This window comes from Tachypleus tridentatus, chromosome 9 (assembly GCF_004210375.1).
Source record: "Tachypleus tridentatus isolate NWPU-2018 chromosome 9, ASM421037v1, whole genome shotgun sequence".
Taxonomy (NCBI): Eukaryota; Metazoa; Arthropoda; class Merostomata; order Xiphosura; family Limulidae; genus Tachypleus; species Tachypleus tridentatus.
In genome coordinates, this window is record NC_134833.1 from 165762673 (window position 1) to 165784141 (window position 21469).

At 36.6% G+C, this 21469-nt stretch overlaps 2 protein-coding genes across 2 annotated transcripts in view; one reads left to right on the forward strand and one right to left on the reverse strand.

The window, feature by feature from the left end:
- Positions 1–21469, forward strand: part of LOC143227570 (uncharacterized) — a 434192-nt gene that overhangs the window by 143022 nt on the left and 269701 nt on the right. The gene's annotated exons all lie outside the window — the stretch shown is intronic.
- LOC143226875 (uncharacterized) overlaps positions 1–21469 on the reverse strand; it is a 42614-nt gene that overhangs the window by 20300 nt on the left and 845 nt on the right. Inside the window, exon 2 of the mRNA XM_076458408.1 lies at positions 19474–19626. Within this exon, the coding sequence (XP_076314523.1) occupies positions 19474–19582 (109 nt within the window). The 5' untranslated portion in view covers positions 19583–19626. The remainder of the gene's footprint in view (positions 1–19473; positions 19627–21469) is intronic.

Here is a 21469-nt window from a genome sequence, read left to right on the forward strand (position 1 = left end):
CTACATATCAGCCTTCACAATATCCTCCAGAATAATTCAACCAGTCCAATAAGGATGTAGAAATGTTATAAATATGATTAGACAGGATTTGCAGGAGATTCTTCCTCTCAATACGTCACTGCCGGTATGTGTATAATTTTTTATTAATAAATGTCCATTGTGGGATTAAGCAAAGACTGAGACAGATGCATTTCAACCTTAACACTCCTACGAAAATTGGGGCCTAATAGGCCCCAGAGCAACTTGAAAGGTTATTAATATTAGGCTAATAATTTGGTATTTAAATGAAATTGCCATTAACTGACCCTATCCCTTTATATTTTAAGGAGCAATAATATTTTGACTTTTCAGACATTTGCGAAATAATATTTAAAAAATTTTTGTACAACATCCACTAAGGGTATTTTGGGGCCTATTAGGCCACAGATCAAAAAACATAAAAATGACTATTTATTTCCTGAATAATTCTAGAACAGGCCTGGGCAACCGAAAAAAGCAAATTATAGTAAAAATATATTAATTTTACAACTTCTTTTCAAAAAATGGATATTTAGGATAATAACTCTACTCCAAGAATAATTTTAGACGGTCCTGATTATTGCCTAGTTTGACAATGTCTGTTCTAGAACATTCTAGAAACTTTACAGAAGTACTTAGAATAATCTAGAATATTCTTGAAGCTTCTAGAATATTCTAGAAGAATCCACAAATCCTATATATATAGGAGCTGAAATCTTCAAACCGTGTCAAAAATGATATCTCTTGATGAAGCTGTATATTTACTGACAAAACCATCCGACGATGAAAGTGAACATGATAATGTCGCAGACTACTCTGAAAGTTGTGATGATGATTCTTCTGAAGCCGAAAATGATGAACAAATCACGCCGTACCCTTCTGAAAGTGAAGAAAGTAATCAAGAAGATCTTACTACGATGCCAGTGAATGAACCTTTGTCCAAAGATAAGAATTTTAGTTATTCAACAACACCTTCAAGGATCAACAGAAGAATCGCAGCTCTCAATATATTCAATGGGAACCCAGGCATTACAAGGCAAGCTGCTCCAAGAGCCTCTACACCATTTGAAACATTCAAAATTTTCATTTCTGATAATATGATGGAACAGATCATTCACTCAACAAACACCGCCATGAAAGAACCAATTTTTGAAGAAGACCTCTGGAAATGGATCGCAGCTAATCTTTTCCTTGGAATAAGCAAATCCAAAATGCATCGATAGATCGAAATGTTTTCAACCGAATTCGGTTTGCCATTTTTGCGAAAACTGATTACACAAGACAAATTCAAAAAAATGTGCTCAAAAATCAGATTTGACATCCACTCTCAAAGAAATAGAGAAATCAAAGATGCTGCCATCTCTGGAGTCTGGAATTTTTTCATTGAAAATTGCAAAAACAGTTACAACCCAAGCGAATACCTGACAGTGGATGAACAACTATGCAACTACAAAGGAAGAGTTGGCTTCAGAACACACATTCCGACAAAGCCAGGCAAATACGGAATAAAGATTTGGTGCCAAACAGATGCAAAGACAAGTTACCTCCTCAACGCTCAAATTTATACTGGAAAGGTTGGAAATACGACAGAAACAAATCAAGGAGAAAGAATAGTCAGAGAACTGAGTCAGCCATTTCTTGGGAAAGGAAGGACAATAACGACAGATAATTTCTTCACAACAATGACACTTGCCAAGTACCTACGAACAAAAAGAACAGGACTTGTTGGAACCATACGGAAATTCAGAACCTTCCTGCCTCCTGAAATAAATGCAAAATCTAGAGAGTTATCACCAAAGTGTTTCTACCATGACGACATCACTCTTCTCAGGCACTCAGACAAACCTGGAAAATATGTGCTACTACTGAGCACATCAGTCTGGTGAAGTAGAAGAGAATGGAAAGCCCCGAAATCGTCAATCTTTACAATGCAACGAAGGCAGGTGTCGACACTCTTGATCAACTGGTGAGATATTATACAACAAAGAGGCGATCAAAGCACTGGTCAGTCTGCATATTCTATAACATTCTAAGTCTTGCTGCGTACAATGCTTTCATTCTATACTCGACAAAACATCCAGAATTTCTTCGTCAACATAAATCAAGAGCCAGAAGAGAATTTATACGGCAATTGGTGCTTGAAATCAAAGAAATTTACTGCAAAGATAATGACAAAACAACCTCATGTGAACTGCCTGCAAAGAGGGCAAAAAGAGGACGATGCCATTTGTGTGGCAGATCAAAAGATAGACAGTCGAAAATTGTTTGCTCAAATTGTAAAAAAAAATGTTTGTCAGAACCATTCTAAAGTTGTTTGTAATGAATGTTGCTAAATCACTGTGTCTATTGGTAAAATATATGGGGCTTGATAGGCCCCAAAATCACTTTAGTGGATGTAAATATTTTTTTCGTAGGAGTGTTAAAAAATAAACCCTAACATGGTGCAAAGACTGTATGACCTTTATATCTGAAGCTTGAGCTTCTGGATAGTTCGGTGTACCATGTCAGACCATGGCCACCTCAACAGAGATGACCAAAGAGAAAGTGAAAGAGGTGGTCACTTCTAAAAGTACCAAAGAAGCAAAAAACCACGGTTTGTCTGCCAATTCAGTGCTACTGACAAGTCCCAATATAGGGTTGGAATGAATCATACACTTCTAATCTCATCCTGTCCTGAGAGAATGAATTTCAAGCCAAAGCCAGAAGGTGAAGTATTGCAGACCAAATTTCCAATGGTTGGGTATTCCAATGAGTGGCTAACCCACCAATCATTAGTGTTTCAAAATGAGATCCAATCCAATAGAAAACCTCAGAATGCAGTATACATTCTGTTGAGAGCATCTCTTTGGGCCAAGACAAATGATCTGTAGCCTGATTCATCTCTAATGGAGCATGGTAAACTAGTAGGGTTATACAATAGGAGTGTTCAGAGAAAGGAGATCTAAGGTTTGAAATAAAAGCTATGGACCAAATGCTCCCTTGGCAGAAAGTGTGAGACACCACCTAACAGTTTTCTCCTTGATAAGCCCAAACCTTGAAACATCACCTTTTGAAAAGCAAGGAGGTATAAATCATTGTGTGCAGACTCTAAAATTCCTAACCTTTGATATATGCAAGGCATTTGTGAAGAAATTCATCTCTTGATGACATGGTAGCAGAGAAACCCATGTCTTAATTTTGTTCCAATCTAACCACCTTTCAAGACTGAAAAGAATGATTCTAAAGAAGGAAACTGGTGAATTCAAAGAATTACTGCTCATGATTCAGTGGTAACAGACTTTTGAAAGGATCTCTTGTGTGCTCATTCAAAAGACACGAGGTATTTTGGGCATGCACACATTCTCAAAAGAGAAAGAATCATCTGTGCAATGGGAGAAAGAGAGGTGAGTAAGAGTTGGATTTCTTGTTTCATAGTTTGAATAAAAGAATGGAGTTGACTGATCCTAAATCAGATATGTGATGAAAAAAATACTCAGACTGAAAACATTGTTTTGAAGCAAGTTGATTGGTTGGTTGATTTAGTGTTTTATGGCAAAAAGCAGCTAGGCTATCTATGCCAAACATTCGGTAAAAAGTTAAAATTAAATTTAGTAAAATTCATAAAAGGAAATTAAGGTAAAACAAAACAAAGTTTAAAAAAACATAAATAGCATAAAACCAATGTTTACATCTAGTTCACGATGTCAAAAGAAAAACTACAGTAATTCAAGTTGTAAAGGTCTTTCTGTAGCGTAACTGTAATAATCATAACTCACCAGGAAGACTAACAGGTAAGTATAAAAGCCACCATCAGTTACCTGATGTTGGCCTTTCCAGTCCTGGTTCCAAGTTATGGCCATTTTCAAAAATTAAAGTAATAAAAAGGTTTTAAAAGATGAGGAGTAAGATTATAATAATAACTCACCAGGATGACTAATGGGTAGTTCAAACAGCAGCGTTAGTCACCTGAAGTTGACCTTTCCAAGTCCTGGTTTCGAGTTATTCAATGTTATGGTCAGTTTCTAATTTCAAATCGAACTAGATAAACTGTGATTTTTAAAAGGGAGCCACATTAAAAAGGTGTAATGTGCAAATTAAAAACTTAAATGGCATTAAAAAGAATAATGGTCTTTATAAACTAAAAACATTACCAAGGTGAACAGTGTAACCATCACCAATAACACTGTCTAATGTTAAAGACAAACCTTGGGACAGAACAAGCTTAAAATGGTGCCATCGTTGAGAGTCGTAAAGATGACAAGAAAGTAAAATGTGGCTTATTGTGATCTGAGTGTTACAAAACTATGCACTGGTGCATCAGTTCCAGATTATAGAAAACGAGTTAAAAAATTGTCACCAGTGCATAGTCTAGTTAGAACAACTTCCTTTTTCCGATCCTTACAGAAGCAAGATGGCCAAAGTCCAATATAGGGTTTTATTTGGAAAAGCTTGTTTTCACGTTGCTCACTCCAAGTTGACTGCCAGCTGGCACAGAGCCGAGCCTTGAATACAGAACCATAATCCATGTATGGGACAGGCACAGTAGTGATAGTGCCAAAGCAGATAGACTTAGCTGCAGTGTTGGTGAGTTTGTTCCCATGAATACCAACGTGGCCTGGTATTCAAAAAATCTGGATAGAAGTAGATGTTAAAGAGAAATGGGCCAGTCAGTTTTGAATATTGGCGAGAACAGGGTGTGAACCAACATGAGGCAATTCCAGGGCTAGTAGAAAACTAAACAAGTCAGTATAAATAGTGCAGTTTGAGTACTGCTTAGCTTCTATGTGATCCAGAACAAGAGAAATGGCACACAGTTCAGCAGTGAACACAGAAGCTGTAGAGGGGATTCAGCACGCAACCACCGAACCACAAGAAACCATGGCAGAGCCCACACAGAGTCACCTTATTTCGAACCATCTGAATAAATAGGAATGGAAGAATGGTTTGAAAGATGTTCAGCAAATAGCAGACAGTATTTCCAATCAGGAGTGTCTACAGATGACTTAAAGATAGGTCACAACTGGGGACTGTAAGAAGCCATGGTGGGATGGACTGAACAGTGGATGCAGTAATTTTATGCAAGGACAGACCCAATTCATCCAACTGTACCTGGATATGAAGGCCAAATGGAGCAATGGCAGATCGTCTATTCTGAAAAAATATGGCCCACCGAGGAAAGAAAACACAATCCCAGGTGGGATGCTTTGGTAAGGAACAAAGTTTTGAAGCATATAGTAAAGAGAGTTGCAAACAGTGGAGGTGCAAAGAAGGTTCATGAGACTCTATGTATAAGCTTTGAACTGGGAAGTGCATAAAGCCCTAGTGTAGAGCCAACTTCCTTCATGATGAATAGGGTCTAGTATCTTTAAGGCTGATGGTCTGGCAAAGCCCTAGACAAGTGATCCATAGCTGAGTTTCGATTGAATAAGAGCACGATATATCTTTAGCATAGAATGTCGATCCACTACCCAAGTGGTGGAAGAGACGGAGGATGTTCAGTGCTCTTGTACATTTGACCAGTAGCTGCTTGATGTGTGGTATAAAGGTCAGCTTACAGTCAAAGATAAGCCCCAAGAACTTAGTCTCTGGGGCCACAGGCAGCACAACTTCACCGATACGGAGTTCAGGATCAGGATGAATACCCCATTGGCAGCAAAAGTGCATGCAAACAGTTTTAAAGAGAGAGAGAGAAGGTAAAGCCATTTGCTGTGATCCACTTCAGTAAATGATTGAGGGCAGTCTGTAGCTGCTGGTCAATATACCTCATGTTTGATGACTGACACAAGATGTGAAAGTCATCAACACAGAGCCCATTTGCAACAGTGAGGAGTTGTTCAGTGATGGCATTAATTTTTATACTGAAAAGTGTGACACTCAGAACACAGCCCTGAGGGACTCAAAATTCCTGCAGAAAAGAAAGGGAAAGTGTCAAACCCACACAAACTCAGAATCTCCTGTCCATTAAAATTTTTTTAATAATAATGGGCAAATGGCCACGTAACCCATATATATGGAAGTCTCACAAAATGCCATACCTCCATGTTGTATCATAAGCCTTCTCAATGTCAAAGAATATTGACACAAGATGTTGTCATTTGAGAAAGGCTTCTCTGATTGATGTTTCAAGTCAAATCAGGTAGTTCATGGTGGAGCGCTTTCATCAGAACCCACACTGGGTGGGTGAGAGGAGGTTGTTTGATTCGAGGAACCAAACAAGACAGGCATTAACCCTCCTCTCTAAGGTCTCACAGAGACAGCTTGTCAAAGCAATTAGACGGTAGTTTGTAGGACTTTTTTGGATCCTTCCCAGGCTTAGAGAAAGGTAAACCAATAGCCTGGTGCTAGGCATCAGGAAAAATATTCTCCTGCCAGATGCAGTTAAAAACAATCAGAAGAATAGCAAGAGAAGCAGGAGATAGAAGACGCAGCATCTCATAGTGTATATCATTAGGTCCAACCGATGTACTGCCAGACCAATGAAGGGCCAGTTTGAGTTCCACCAGCGTAAAGGGATAATTATAGTCACAGACAAAATCAGCTAAAAAAGGAAAGAGATGATTGCTCTGCCCGAGTCTTGATGGTTAAGAAGGTGGAAGAAGTGCTAGATACCCAGCAAAAGCTTTCACCTAGAGTATCAGCAATGTTCTGGGTATCAGCTATTTCCTGGCCATCAGAGAGCAAGATCTAGAGGAGGACAGAATTATATTGCTTACTGATCTTTCAAATCTTGTCTACTTTGGAACTGGTGATCTTGCCTGATCCAGCTTCCACCAGGGCATGCAGGTCAGGTATCATCGACCATGGCCAGTCTCTCTCAAGATTATAGGAAAATGATCACTGCCTCATGGATTACTGTCAACCCTCCATTGAAAATGGGGAAAAAAAATGAAGGGGAGCAAATTGAGAGATCAATAGCAGTAAAGGACTGATTGGATGCATGAAAATAAGTAGAAGTACCAGCATTGAATAGAGAAAGGTTGTAATCAGAGAGCATATGTTCTACAGAGCAACCCTTTCTATTAATATCAGCACTTCCCAGAAGGGATGATGACCATTAAAGTCCCCCAGGATTTAAAAGGGAGACAGCAACTGTTCAATGACAGCATCAAGGTCTGATTGATCATATGTCTCTCCAGGTGACAGGTAGAGAGAACAAACAGTGATGGTATGACCCAAGGAAACACAGATGGCTGCAGTCTCCATGGGTGGGCACATGCTGATCAACCAACAGTGCCACCCCTCCATGCACTAGTCCATCACACAGCCTTTCATTTCTGTATAAAGAAAACTGCAGAAAGGTGAGTGTATCAGCAAGTTTTAGAAATGTTATCTGTATGGAAAGACAAACAGGATGGCAGGAAGCAATAACTGTTTTGATGTCATCCAGATTAGAACATAATCCTCAATAGTTCCATTGCATCAGGGTAGCCATTTTCATTTACATGTAGGTGAATTGGGTTGAGAACCCTTTTGTTTATGACCATGTCTTTTTTCCTTACTGTTCTTATTCAAGGGAGGTATATCGACCTCCATGGATCCTGCCTTGGATCGATTGGGCAGGTCTTTGCTGTTGGAAGGGGATTCCAGAGAATGAGGACATGAACGAATGATTGTTTTGTATCTTGGGGTGAAAGAAGATGTATCTGAGGAAATGCATATACCTGGAATCATAGGATGTGGATCTTGGGGTTTGGTGAAATGTAAATAAGGGACAGAGATAGGTGTTGAAGTTTGCTCTAAAGGTTTGTCTGAAAGTGAATGCAATATAAGAAAATGAGGTACAACAGGTGGTACAGAAGGTGAGGATTGCTGCTCAGAATCTTCAAGACGTGGTTGTTTATCTATAGACTGTTTTTCACTCTTTTATTAAGATTTTTAATTGAAGTATCAATAATAAAGAGAGGTAAATTTCAGTGCCCACTGACAACACCCACCATGGAGCCCTACAAGGGGATGCACTACAATGTCAAAACAGGACACTGCAGCAATGCCAGGGTTTCATGAGCATTATACCCAAACACTAGCATCAGATATTATGTCCACAACACCTGTTGAGAACATCCAACGCTGGTACTTAGTTGACCCTAGCCTCAGTGGACTAGCCGACTGAGCTAAGGGAGGCCACCCCAAGGCTACCCGTCTACAGGAATTCAAGGCCAAAGTGGTTTGTTAGGGTTGGATCCCTCAACCACTAGGATCCTCTCCTCCCCTTCACAGGTTGCCACACACGGCAAACACATGGGTGGATGTTTAGATCCCAGAGGAGGTAAACTGAAAGAACAGAACCTTCCCTGGGAGGTCCCCTCACCATGTACAGGAATCCACATCGAGAGGTTTTGGAGCAAGAGTACAAGTCTCAGATCTGATAATGAAGCTTGTCATAGTTGTTTCTGAAGGTAGAATCCAGGTTGGATTTTGTAAGAGTTGAAGAGATGGTGCCAGCAGTAACCAGTCATGTATAGAATGATGTATGCACAGTGTTAGGGAATGGAGGTGACTGAAGGAAGTTTGTACAGTTTGGCAGAACCCATATAGTTCTGATGCCAATCCAAAGGTAAGAACCCTTAACTGTAGCACCTGATGATCCTTGTATGCAAAAACACCTGTTCTAGCATGATGCCCACCTACAAATTCTAACTTGGACATCACAATTCTCGTAAAATTGCTAATTCAGAGTATAGAATAAGTCATTTGGATCTTGGAAATTGGTAATTCAGAGTATATAATAAGTCATTTGTGAATCTTGGAAATTGCTAATTCAGAGTATAGAATAAGTCATTTGTGAATCTTGGAAATTGCTAATTCAGAGTATAGAATAAGTCATTTGTGAATCTTGGAAATTGCTAATTCAGAGTATAGAATAAGTCATTTGTGAATCTTGGATCAGAAATATCAATTATAGGACACCAGGATATCATCTTCTTGGGCCAAACAAACTACTGGAAATGAAACTCCAGAAGAACTGGCATGACTATCTCTAACCCCAGATCAACCAAACTATGGTAATCCCAAGACAATGTTCTGAAATCAGAGAATCTGTGACAGAAGGAGACATTATATTTTGGGTGTATTGTGATAGTGAACTGAATGAGCAATCATAAATCATTGGACCTGTAGTGATCATGGCTCTCTGTTTAAAGTTTACCATACATTAAAAAATTCTCAGAGCTGAACCCCCACAGACCCCAAAGGTATAGAATAGTAACTAACTCCACAGATGGTGTTTTGTCCTAGCAGCATAACCATTGGATATAGACAGAACCCTATTCCATGTAACAATGGACTATGGATTCATCATCAATAGACATGGTGACCATGAGAGTTTCCCAACAAAGTTTAGAAGGATAATAGAAAACTAATGACCTTGTATAAGGTGAGACTAATCCTAGGAAGTTGTGATCTATTCAAGTTAACTGCAGACTCCACTCTTAAATTTGGAGGAGCAGATTTATTCTTGAGAGTCAGAATATGCTTTCATCTGGTGGTGGAGGGCTGAATAACATACTTCTGATAATGATGGCAGACAAAGCATAACTGTCCCTTCAGGCAACTAAAACTCCTTTCATGAACTAAAATCTCATTGATTTGGAAGTTTGGAACTATTTTTTATTTTGCTTCTAGGATTCTGATGGTGGATTCAGCACTGTGGTTTCACATGTTACTAATTTGGGATTGTTTTGTTATCCTTCTTGCTCTGAATTCAATCAATCAGTGCACATGTTTAAAATCATACGGGACCAATGGCAGTTAGTTCAGGCAATACTATCAAGTGGTTGTTGATTGTTAGGAAGCACTCATTGCTGTGAAAGTAAATCAATGCATAATAGTGCGTCAATTAACCACACTGATCCAGGGAAACCAAAAATTTGCATATAAGAGAAACAGTGGATAATGTAGTGTATTTCACTAGTTAGTCCATTGTTTCAAATTATAAACTCTTACTATCATCAGTCACACTATCATGAAAAATTATAGTGACTATCATCAGTCACACTATCATGAAAAATTATAGTGACAATCATCAGTCACACTATCATGAAAAATTATAGTGACAATCATCAGTCACACTATCATGAAAAATTATAGTGACAATCATCAGTCACACTATCATGACAAATTATAGTGACTATCATCAGTCACACTATCATGAAAAATTATAGTGACAATCATCAGTCACACTATCATGACAAATTATAGTGACTATCATCAGTCACACTATCATGAAACATTATAGTGACAATCATCAGTCACACTATCATGAAAAATTATAGTGACAATCATCAGTCACACTATCATGAAAAATTATAGTGACAATCATGATTATAAAAATCAAGTGTCAGTCAGTCATGCTCGATTTCTCCAAATTCACGTCCAATTCCACTTTTTTCTCTTTTGACTGATTAAATTGAAGGAAATCACTAACAAGATATAAGATATATCTAACAAGATATATAAAATTTGGCACCTTTTCTGCTTTAGACACTAAAGTGTATTCACACCCTATCAACTCCTGCGAAAAACAGATCAAAATTAGCTCAAATCTGTTCTTGGGAATAATTATGTAAAAGCCTTTGTTGAAACAGACTGAAAATATCACTTATCTGTAGAAAAAAGAGACAATACTTAACTGTGCTACACAGAAACACAACCTGAATGTGCATCTTTCATTAAGAGCTCACTGTACATCTGTGTGTGTGTGACAAATGAAACCTTTAAAATATCTTATGCATATTTTGTACTTTTCTGTACTATGTTTTTGATAAATAATCAAATAAATCTAAGCTAAGTACAAATATTTTGTATTCCTGTCTTAAAAACTAAAACTAAAGTAGGTAAGGCTAGTTTTGGACTGGCTGACTTACTATTTGAAAGCATTCACGAACCTTCATGCAAAATTCCCAAATATCATGCAACATCTGAACTTTGCAACCAAAATTAGTTCATGAATGATAATTTCTCCAAAACATCTAAGATATTGTCTACAGATGTAACGGTACAATTATGATATTGTCTACAGATGTAACGGTACAATTATTTTGAGAAAACATGATGACAAGAAACAAATGTGGATAATTAAGGATTGTAGCTAATCATGGCACTAGTGTAGTCCCCATTTCCTGGTACAAATTATACTGAATTTAGGTTAGGCATACCTGGCTCCCGAGTTCTGGAAATATTTGTCAAGGCCTGCCTTAAACACAGGGGTGGGTCAGGGCATGCATACAACAATGTTTCATTACAAATACATTTCACCCTAAATAAACTTATGTTAAAACGTATGTTGAATTCAAATTTTTGTACTTTCCTCAATTCTTGCTCATTGCTGCCCATACATGCAAACTTCTTTTTTATGCATGACACAAGACTTCTGCTCATGTAAATCATCATCGGTCACGTCCAAGAGGAGCATTACATATGTAAGTGACGCACATGACTCTCTCTCTATGCCTCTACCAAAGTATCACTTTGGAGCTTGGGAGAAAACAGAAGCACCGGAAGTGTGCAGAAAGGAAAGATAGGAAGTGTTAGAAGAGGGACATACTTATCAGAAATACATTTTCAGTACAGAAAAAGTATAACTTCTGATACAGTACTTCCCTTCTCTTACAAAATTAGATAGAATCACACACACTGATGAAGAGGAAAGAGCAGACATACCAACTGAAAGCATCTGAAGAATACATCCATAGATGAGAGAATCACACTGGAATATTTGCACCATTTCTGAGTCAGATATGCCCATTACTCATGTGTGGAATGTGTAAGATATCAGGACAGAAAATGAGAAAAGTGCATTTAAATAGGAGAGAATATGGTAGGAAAGTGATCCTAAGCAGAGAAATATATTGTCACTCAATCCTCCCATAAGTAAACAAGAATGCACCCCTTGGTGTAGAGAGAATAAGGCATGGTGGACCTTATTTGGTAAGCTGAAACTGACATATGATGTAAAAAAATGAGATATGAACATGTTAGGGGTGGTCTACTTGTCAGATAACAGAATTTCCTACAAAGACTGAGGAAAATGAGAAATGAGAGAAAAGGTGAGGTGTTGGATCTAATGAGAAAATACTCTGAACAAATTCCAGTGGGATTGGAACAAGGAAAAATAAGCCAATTGTAGTAAAGTACAAACTCAACTGGTAAGGGTAGAAAGAATGGATCTCTAGATAGAGAGGATTACCACTGCATAAAGTGTCAGGAATCACAGAATGAAACAATGTGGCAAATATAGCAATGAAGAGCACACACCAGACACAGAAATCTATCTGGAACTGAATGAGGATAGAAATAGAGGAAATGAAAGAGTTGTCCTCTAGAGCTGCCACAGTTTTTAGGAGAAAGGAACAACCCAGATAAAGGAAAAGGAAGATATGTCAGTAAAACAGTGTGTGTGTAACATTGATGGTAAACAAGTCAGATCATCAACCACAGACCAAAATGAGAAGAAAACACTTTAAAGGAAAGGTGAAACACAGAACACAAGGAAACAGGTTCAAATGGAGATAAATTAATGAAATGGAGGACCATATCAATATATCAATCCAGATGAGTAGGTCAATGGGAAGGATGACAAATCCAAAAGGAACAGAATAACACAGTAAAGATAGGTGAAGCAAATGCTCTACCACAACTGGAAAGACAACATATATGGGACAAAAGCTGTCCAATAACCTGAAACTGAGGAGAATGAAGACCCCCAGTTAAAAAGCCACATGAAAAACTTGGGGACACCAGCCAAAGTAGATTGAACAGCTGGAAATCCTTGAGCATGGGACAATGTGTGAAAGACTTTCCACTTCCATAGAAGAAGGTCACATGGATTGAGCTAAATAGAAAGCTGCATGATGCATGAAACCAGATCTCATCATCAAGGATTGGACCATAAGCCATGCATGGAGAAAGAAGATGTGAACTGCATGATGTAGAACCAGTGACATGGGTTGACAAAAGAGGTTAGAGAAAAGAGAAGTAGTACAGGAGAGGATAACTGGATTGGTGCAAATCAGGAAACCACTGTTGAGACTGCCAATAGGGAGCTATCAGAAAGACCAGGCACAGAGTGGCATGGATTTGAGAAACCACTTGATGAAGCAATCGGATAAAAGGATAAATATATAGGAATTTGGTTGAACAGTCTTGGTTAAGTGTTTATTTGTTTGTTTCGAATTTCATACAAAGCTACATGAGGATCCTCTATGCTAGCCATACCTAATCTAGCAGCAAAAATTAGAGGGAAGGCAGCTAGCCATAACTATCCACTGTCAATGAATAATGGCATTAACTGTTACATAATAACATCTCCACAGTAAAGGGAGAGCATGTTTGGTGTGATGGGGAATCCAACCTGTGATCCTCAGATTTTCAGTCAAGTACACTAACCAAACATCTAGCCACATTGGGCCTGGCGAAGGCATTGATAGCAGAAATCCTGAGGACGAGGTACCTGGGAATAAATGAAGGGTAACTTGTATGATTCCAGGTGGTGGCAAATGCATAATTATGAGGAAAACCCATCAACTGCAAAACCACCAAGAAACTGGAGGACAGAGGGACCACACCATCAGATAAATCTTGTAGCGGTAGGAAGGGTAATCTGCTACAAGACTGAAAGCACCCAGGACATGACATGCAATTAAATGAATATGTTACAGGTGGGTCTAATAGAGGAGATCGAATGTATGAAAACAGAGGGATCTCAACCAGGTACCACCTCAGTGATTGATATATGTTACCACCATCAAATTATTAGAATGAACCATCACCAGATAATGTCTGGTTACAGGGAGGAAGTGATCCAAAGCCCAATAGATACGTAGAAGTTCTACAACATTGATATATAATGCCTCATAACAATCGACCCATGCATCTCAGTCCTGAAGAGATGAATCCATAAAGAGATATAAATCTGTACAAGGAGGAGGAAGTGGGACTCCTGCTGATGTGCATCTTATCACACCGCCAAAATCAGATTGTTTGATTGGGAAGGAAGAAGCGTAATTGAAACATCCAAGGGATCTCCATCAAGGTTCCATTGATTGTTCAGGGTCTACTGCATATTCTAAGGAAACCAGCATCGTCATAGAAGATCACATTCCCAAAAGTTATAGAACCTCGCATGCATAAACTGAGGGAGCAGATATGGCTTGACAAACTAATGATTCTATAGAATAGAGTCAGAGAGAAGGCTGAGACAGACTAAGGTGAAAGTTGAAAAAAACATCCAAATATATAAGGTATTGGGTAGGACTTATTCAATTTGATTAACCAGCCCACTTGAGCAACCACATAAAGGAGTTGATGAGCATGATGGCCAACTCCCTTTCTGAATGGGCCAAAAGAAGCCAGTTGTCAATGTAATAATAAAAATACTGCCCTACTGCATGAAGATGTTGAGCAAAATCCCTGAAAACCCAACAGAAAACTTAAGATGCAGAAGCAAGCCCAAAGGGTAGGTATCAAAACTGGTACATCACCCCAAGATAGACGAGACTGTGTTGAGACAGGAATATGCAGCAATGTCCACCTTGGTCATCCATAAACCTGGAGAAAATACTCCTCAGAGAGTGAGATTGGATTCCATGGTGAAATGAGGGAGGTGAAAAAAGTGATTGAGGTGAGACAAATTGACGACAGGCCTCCAGTCCTCAGGGAAAACAAACAGGCAGGAGTTATACACCAGTGAATGATGGGTAACAGGTTCAATAGCACGTTGAGTAAGGAGATCCTGAACAGTCTCTGATAGATGCTGAAAAACAATTGGATCCAAAGTGAAATGAAAGAAACAAATACAGGAGACAAGGGAGGTATGGAAAGAAATGGGATCTTGAATTCTTCTGACAAAACTTGAAGAACCCAAACTTCAGTGATGAAAGGGTGTCTCTGATGAAGAAAGGCTATAAGTCAAACTCCAACTGGTAGTCAAGGAAACTACTGGCAAACTATTGTGTACCGTTGAGAAAAGCAACGAGCTGTGGCAACTTGAGAAGAAGGGGTTAGGAGAGGTTGTGAAGGATAGGAAACCAGAATTGGAGCCACACTTAGTTCTGACTGAGACAAACACGATACCAAATAGAAAAGGGCAGATTGCTGTTGGACTGATGTCACGAGAGATTCGAAAGATTCTGAAATCATATCAAATACAAAATGCTGTAAAACAGAGGCATACATAAATCCTGAAGGTAAAGTGTCGGTAAAAGAGTTCTTGATAATACAGTATTCCAATAAAGAAGAACAAAACCGAAGCCAAAGACAACAAATGAACCAATGTAGAGGTAAGGAGGGAGAGGATGTTTGAAACCCTCAGGATTTCTGTGAAGAGGAAGACAGGAGAGGAATTGTGAAAAGATAATGCAGATAGTTATGAGAGTAAGAAGTAGGTGGGAAAATTAGGCATGAGTCAGATTAATGGGTAAAATAGAACTCAACAGTTGCTCATCAAGATAATAAGAGCCTATAAGTGAGAGCAGAATGATCTAATACCATTGTGTAACTTAGGAGTGAATTGTTCAGTATGGACCCAAATGTCAGGGAATGTTCATGAAGTAAGGAAGGATGTGGGTCATAAGAAATAGGAGTGAGGGATAAATAATCACATACCTTAAAGTCTGAAAAACCATGGAAGTCCATACAGAACCTTGGGAAAGCACAGCAAATACAGCAGGTGGAAACAGGTGATAAAATACCTCATTAACCTGCACAGGTTAAACACGTTCAATGTCTAGAGATAGAGAAAGACCCATGTTATATTCAATCTCCCATTAGGTCACCCACACCTGAAACCTGTAAGTACCTGTTGAAATTGAGACATCTGAAGTGAGGGCATTGACTTCAAGATTCATGCTTCAATAGTCAACAAAAGCAAATGCATTAAAAAAAAAAAGGCAACTAGTATTAGATATAATTAATGTAATGTTCAAGATAATTGGTATGGTTAACACTTATAACCACCAGAGGGAGTCACCTGCACACGAGTGTACTATACTCCTATTGGTAGAGAGGTGAGGCAAGGTGATTCTCAAGAGACACATGCATTGGAATCATCTGATTCCAACTTGGGGTGAAGACTTGTAGCATGAATGAAAAAAAACTTTGTACATGAGGGTAAACAAAAAAACAACTAATCTTACGAGTGAAAAGAAATACTGTATAAGAATTTGGTTATTGTTATGGTAGTAATATGTACACTGTTGACGAAAAACTCCAAGTAATCTTTGTTGTGATGATATCATGTTTGTGTACTTATTGAATTTCATAGAGAACCATTTGAGAGATGTATGCACCAGACATGTAGTTACCTGAATTTTTGGTTCACTTAAGATTTAAGAATAGTCAAACTTTACATGAAGCTCTTCTAAAGGTTTCAGCAAATCATTCATGAAAATGTGCGACACTGGATCTAATATGTGTGACACTGGATCGAACATGTGTGATGCTGGATCTAACGTGTTTCCATTTTATTTCACAAAAATATTTTATTCTCTGTCCAACAAAGTGAGTGATAATTACAGCAATAATAGCAACCTAAAACATTTACATTCTATCAAATCTGACTGTATTTATAAACTGTGCTTCTACAAAGTCAGTATTAATTATACTAGTACTAGCAATTTAAAACAACATTTACAGTGTCACTGTCAAATCTGACTGTATTTATTAACTGTGCTTCTACAAAGTCAGTATTAATTATACTAGTACTAGCGATTTAAAACAACATTTACAGTGTCACTGTCAAATCTGACTGTATTTATTAACTGTGCTTCTACAAAGTCAGTATTAATTATACTAGTACTAGCAATTTAAAACAACATTTACAGTGTCACTGTCAAATCTGACTGTATTTATTAACTGTGCTTCTACAAAGTCAGTATTAATTATACTAGTACTAGCAATTTAAAACAACATTTACAGTGTCACTGTCAAATCTGACTGTATTTATTAACTGTGCTTCTACAAAGTCAGTATTAATTATACTAGTACTAGCAATTTAAAACAACATTTACAGTGTCACTGTCAAATCTGACTGTATTTATTAACTGTGCTTCTACAAAGTCAGTATTAATTATACTAGTACTAGCAATTTAAAACAACATTTACAGTGTCACTGTCAAATCTGACTGTATTTATTAACTGTGCTTCTACAAAGTCAGTATTAATTATACTAGTACTAGCAATTTAAAACAACATTTACAGTGTCACTGTCAAATCTGACTGTATTTATTAACTGTGCTTCTACAAAGTCAGTATTAATTATACTAGTACTAGCAATTTAAAACAACATTTACAGTGTCACTGTCAAATCTGACTGTATTTATTAACTGTGCTTCTACAAAGTCAGTATTAATTACACTAGTACTAGCAATTTAAAACAATATTTACAGTGTCACTGTCAAATCTGACTGTATTTATTAACTGTGCTTCTACAAAGTCAGTATTAATTATACTAGTACTAGCAATTTAAAACAACATTTACAGTGTCACTGTCAAATCTGACTGTATTTATTAACTGTGCTTCTACAAAGTCAGTATTAATTACACTAGTACTAGCAATTTAAAACAATATTTACAGTGTCACTGTCAAATCTGACTGTATTTATTAACTGTGCTTCTACAAAGTCAGTATTAATTATACTAGTACTAGCAATTTAAAACAACATTTACAGTGTCACTGTCAAATCTGTACTTGTAAAGTTTGCTCTGACAAATTGAGTATTAATTACCGTATATGATGGCAAAGAAGACTACATTTGAAGCTTACAAAAAAAGAAGAGCTAATCTTATACTGCACGTATGAAATATGAACCTTTAATCTATGGTGTACAGTAAGTTTATATTGTTGGATCCAACACAGGTCAGATAGTGGGGCTGATTTCCAATATATTGGTAATGAAATAAAATGAAAATAACAAGCCAAGTCTCTACTGAAGACTTAGACAAATATTTATATAATACCCTATATTTTAGTAATAAAATTTAGTATTATTACTTATTCAACACACCAATTACAACCTAATCAGTTCTAACTAGTTGAAATCAGGTGTAACTAATAAACTTCTGATGTCAGATGATGAATAGAATTTGGATTTTGAAGGATTTTAATAACTCAACCATTTTAGTTGAAATTGCTGATAAAACATAAACTTATGAAATGTTTTAATTACCTATCTTGTTTAAAATCATAAAATGCATTGTAATGAACGTATTAAATATATTCAGTAAACATATACACTATTTTATTTTGGAATACTGATGACTAAGGACTATCTGATCACAATTCTGTACAGGTGCGTTTGGTTCCACTAATAAAGTGTATTATTCAGGAGGGGTCGTCTTACATGGGAAGTATAACCTGAGACCTACATTTTCACTAAAAAATTAGATGGTTATCTTATATCCCCAGTCGTTTTGGATGACAGCATATAAGGTATGCCAATACTAGCAATTTTAAAACAACACTTACAAATCACAAGCAAGGATGGCTTGATATAATTTCGTTGCAGAAGAAAAACAAAAGGCAGAAAACATGCCATAACAAATAACCGTAAAAGTAACTAATTATATACTTCCAGATGTAGATATAGACTTAAAATTATACTAATGGATAACAGTACTATAACATGTAGATATTTATTATTAAAGACACACTTCACTTCCTTAGCTATAATATATGACTTGACAAACTAACAGGCAGACAACAGCAAATTAAACAGACAACACAAACCCAGTTTTTATAACACTGTTTCCAAATACAATGTTAAATGGAGTTCAGTAAAACTGAATAGATATCACAACTTATGGCTCAGTCTTAGGACCTATCCTTCTCTGATTTACATCAATGACATATATGAAAGTATGATTAACAAATTATTTAAATTTATGATATTAAAGTCTTGGTTGTTGCTAGCTGTGAAGAGGATGTTGCTGATTTGCAAAAGGATTTAGATCATTTAGTGAGTTGGGCAGATAAGTAGCAAATGAAAGATAATGCATGTGGGTTATCATAACTTGGATGTGGATAACCTTAACAGTGTTATGAAAGGATCTTGATGTAATAGTTGACCAGTCTTTAAAGCTGTCCAAGCAGTGTGCTGTTGATAGTGGTAAGGAAAATAGGATTTCAGAACACAGTTTTGAAGAGATTATAATTTTATTCTATAGGTCATTGTTTAGGCTACAATTCTAATAGTGTGAACAGTCTTGGATCAGTAGTTCCCATGTAGTCCTAAAATATTATATTAATCACACTAATTTCTGTTTCTGGTTTTAGGTTACTTGTATCAAAAATCAAAATAAGCAGGAAAATATAACCTAATTTTACTGGTATACACACCTGGTGGTGGATATTAAATCACTATTTATAATAAAAATATCTAATAATTATTAATAGAAATACATGTAGACTGTTAAATAGATAACGTTCACACTAATTGTGTTGAGAGAACATTAAACATTTAACTTCTAAATATATATACTTACTATTAGATAATGTAGAAGCTTCATCTTCACTTTTCATCAAGTTGATATTCAACAAATCATCTTGTTCAGTTTCAGAAAATGGTTCAACTTTCATCTTTAATACATCCATGGTTACATCACAACTTCACCTTCATATCAAAACCTGTAGTTATACTACAGAGAAACATGTTAAGGATTAGATAGTTGTTGTATCATGCAAAAATGTTACAAAGTTTTAATCAGTGTGTTTTCTTATAGCAAAGCCATATGGGGCTATCTGCTGAGCCCACTGAGGGAATTGAACCCTGAATTTAGCCTTGTAAATCCAAAGACATACAGCTGTACTATCAGGGGACTGTTTTAATCAAATACTAACATTAAAATTATCTTGGTAACATGTAAGTAATTTCATAAGATTCTTCACATTTTTGCATGTAAAGTTACACAACCTCATTATTTGACATCAACAATTTTTAAAGCAAAATGTCTGGTAAGAAATAATAAGAATCTTTTCCAAAAGTTATGTAGTTTAAACATGACTTGGAAGAAAGTTTTTATCCCACTAAGTATATAACTCTTATCTAAAACATTGCATTAATAAAGACATCACTCTAATACTACACTTATCTTTATAGTGTATAAACGTACTGAAATGCTCTACTGCTGTATAGATTGTTTGTTTTGAATTTCACTCAAAGCTGCATGAGGGCTATCTGTGTTAACCATCCCTAATTTTGCAGTGTAAATCTAGATAAAAGGCAGCTACCCATCACCACCCACTGCCAACTATTGGGCTACTCTTTTACCAATGTGTGTGTGTGTGTGTGTTTTCTTATAGCAAAGCCACATCAGGTTATCTGCTGAGCCCACAGAGGGGAATCAAACCCCTGATTTTAGCATTGTAAACCCATAGACTTACCGCTGCACTAGTGGGGGCTTTTTTATAAATGAATAATGTGATTGACAGTAACATTATAATGCCCCCATGGATAACAGGGCAAGGATGTTTGGGGTGCAATGGGGATTCAAACTCATGACCCTTGGATTACGAGTCGAGTGCTTTAACCACTTGGCCATGCTCGACTCTGATGAATAGAATAATTCTATGTATCAAATGCTTTACATTTAACACTACAAGAGATGTACTGTAACTAAACAGTAATATAAACTTGTAAATGTTCTAATGACAGTTTTGTGTTCTAACATTAAGATACAGATAAAGTAAATATATATGTATATATTTTAATGATGAATATAAAAGTACATAATATAATATTTAATACAGCAATTGACCTCTTGGTCAATATAGGGTGTAACATCCACTATAACACTAAATTCACCCCTTCTGCTCTCACACCCTCTTCACACAAATAAAGATATTTACATATATATATGTATAAAGTACTAATACTGTAAATTATATTAGTTCTCTACAGACAATGAACTTGACACTATTCAAGAATATATTGCAAGGCTCAATTTTCATATAAGAATTGGGAGTGTGCTGACAACAAGGATGTCATATTAGCACAATACAAAAGTCATCTGAATTTTCTTGAGCTAATTATCAGACATTAGAATAAGTCATCATAACTCTACATAGAGAATACATCCCTACATTACTGGCTTTCTCACTCATGAAAATAAATAAAGTAGAATTCCCCATCATAAAATGTTGTTATATTGTAAAATAATCAGGAAATTAATATTTAAGTTTACTAACAAAATGTATAATGATGAAAGCTTAGCTTTTATTCAAACATCAAGCATTTGACAAGGCAAAGTGTCATAATCTTACTTTACATGTAAAGTTAGGATAGTTTAGTCTGCTATGTGATAACAAGTTGAATCAAATGCTATGTTCATTTCAATTCGTACTTTGTTTAGTTTCTTTTTATCAAGTTCAGTAGTTTTACATAAGTTTTACTATTTAACAAGATATTCTTTACTAATACATGTGTATTGTAAGGAATGAGTTCATCCTAGAAACACATACTAACTATTAAACAAGACTTTA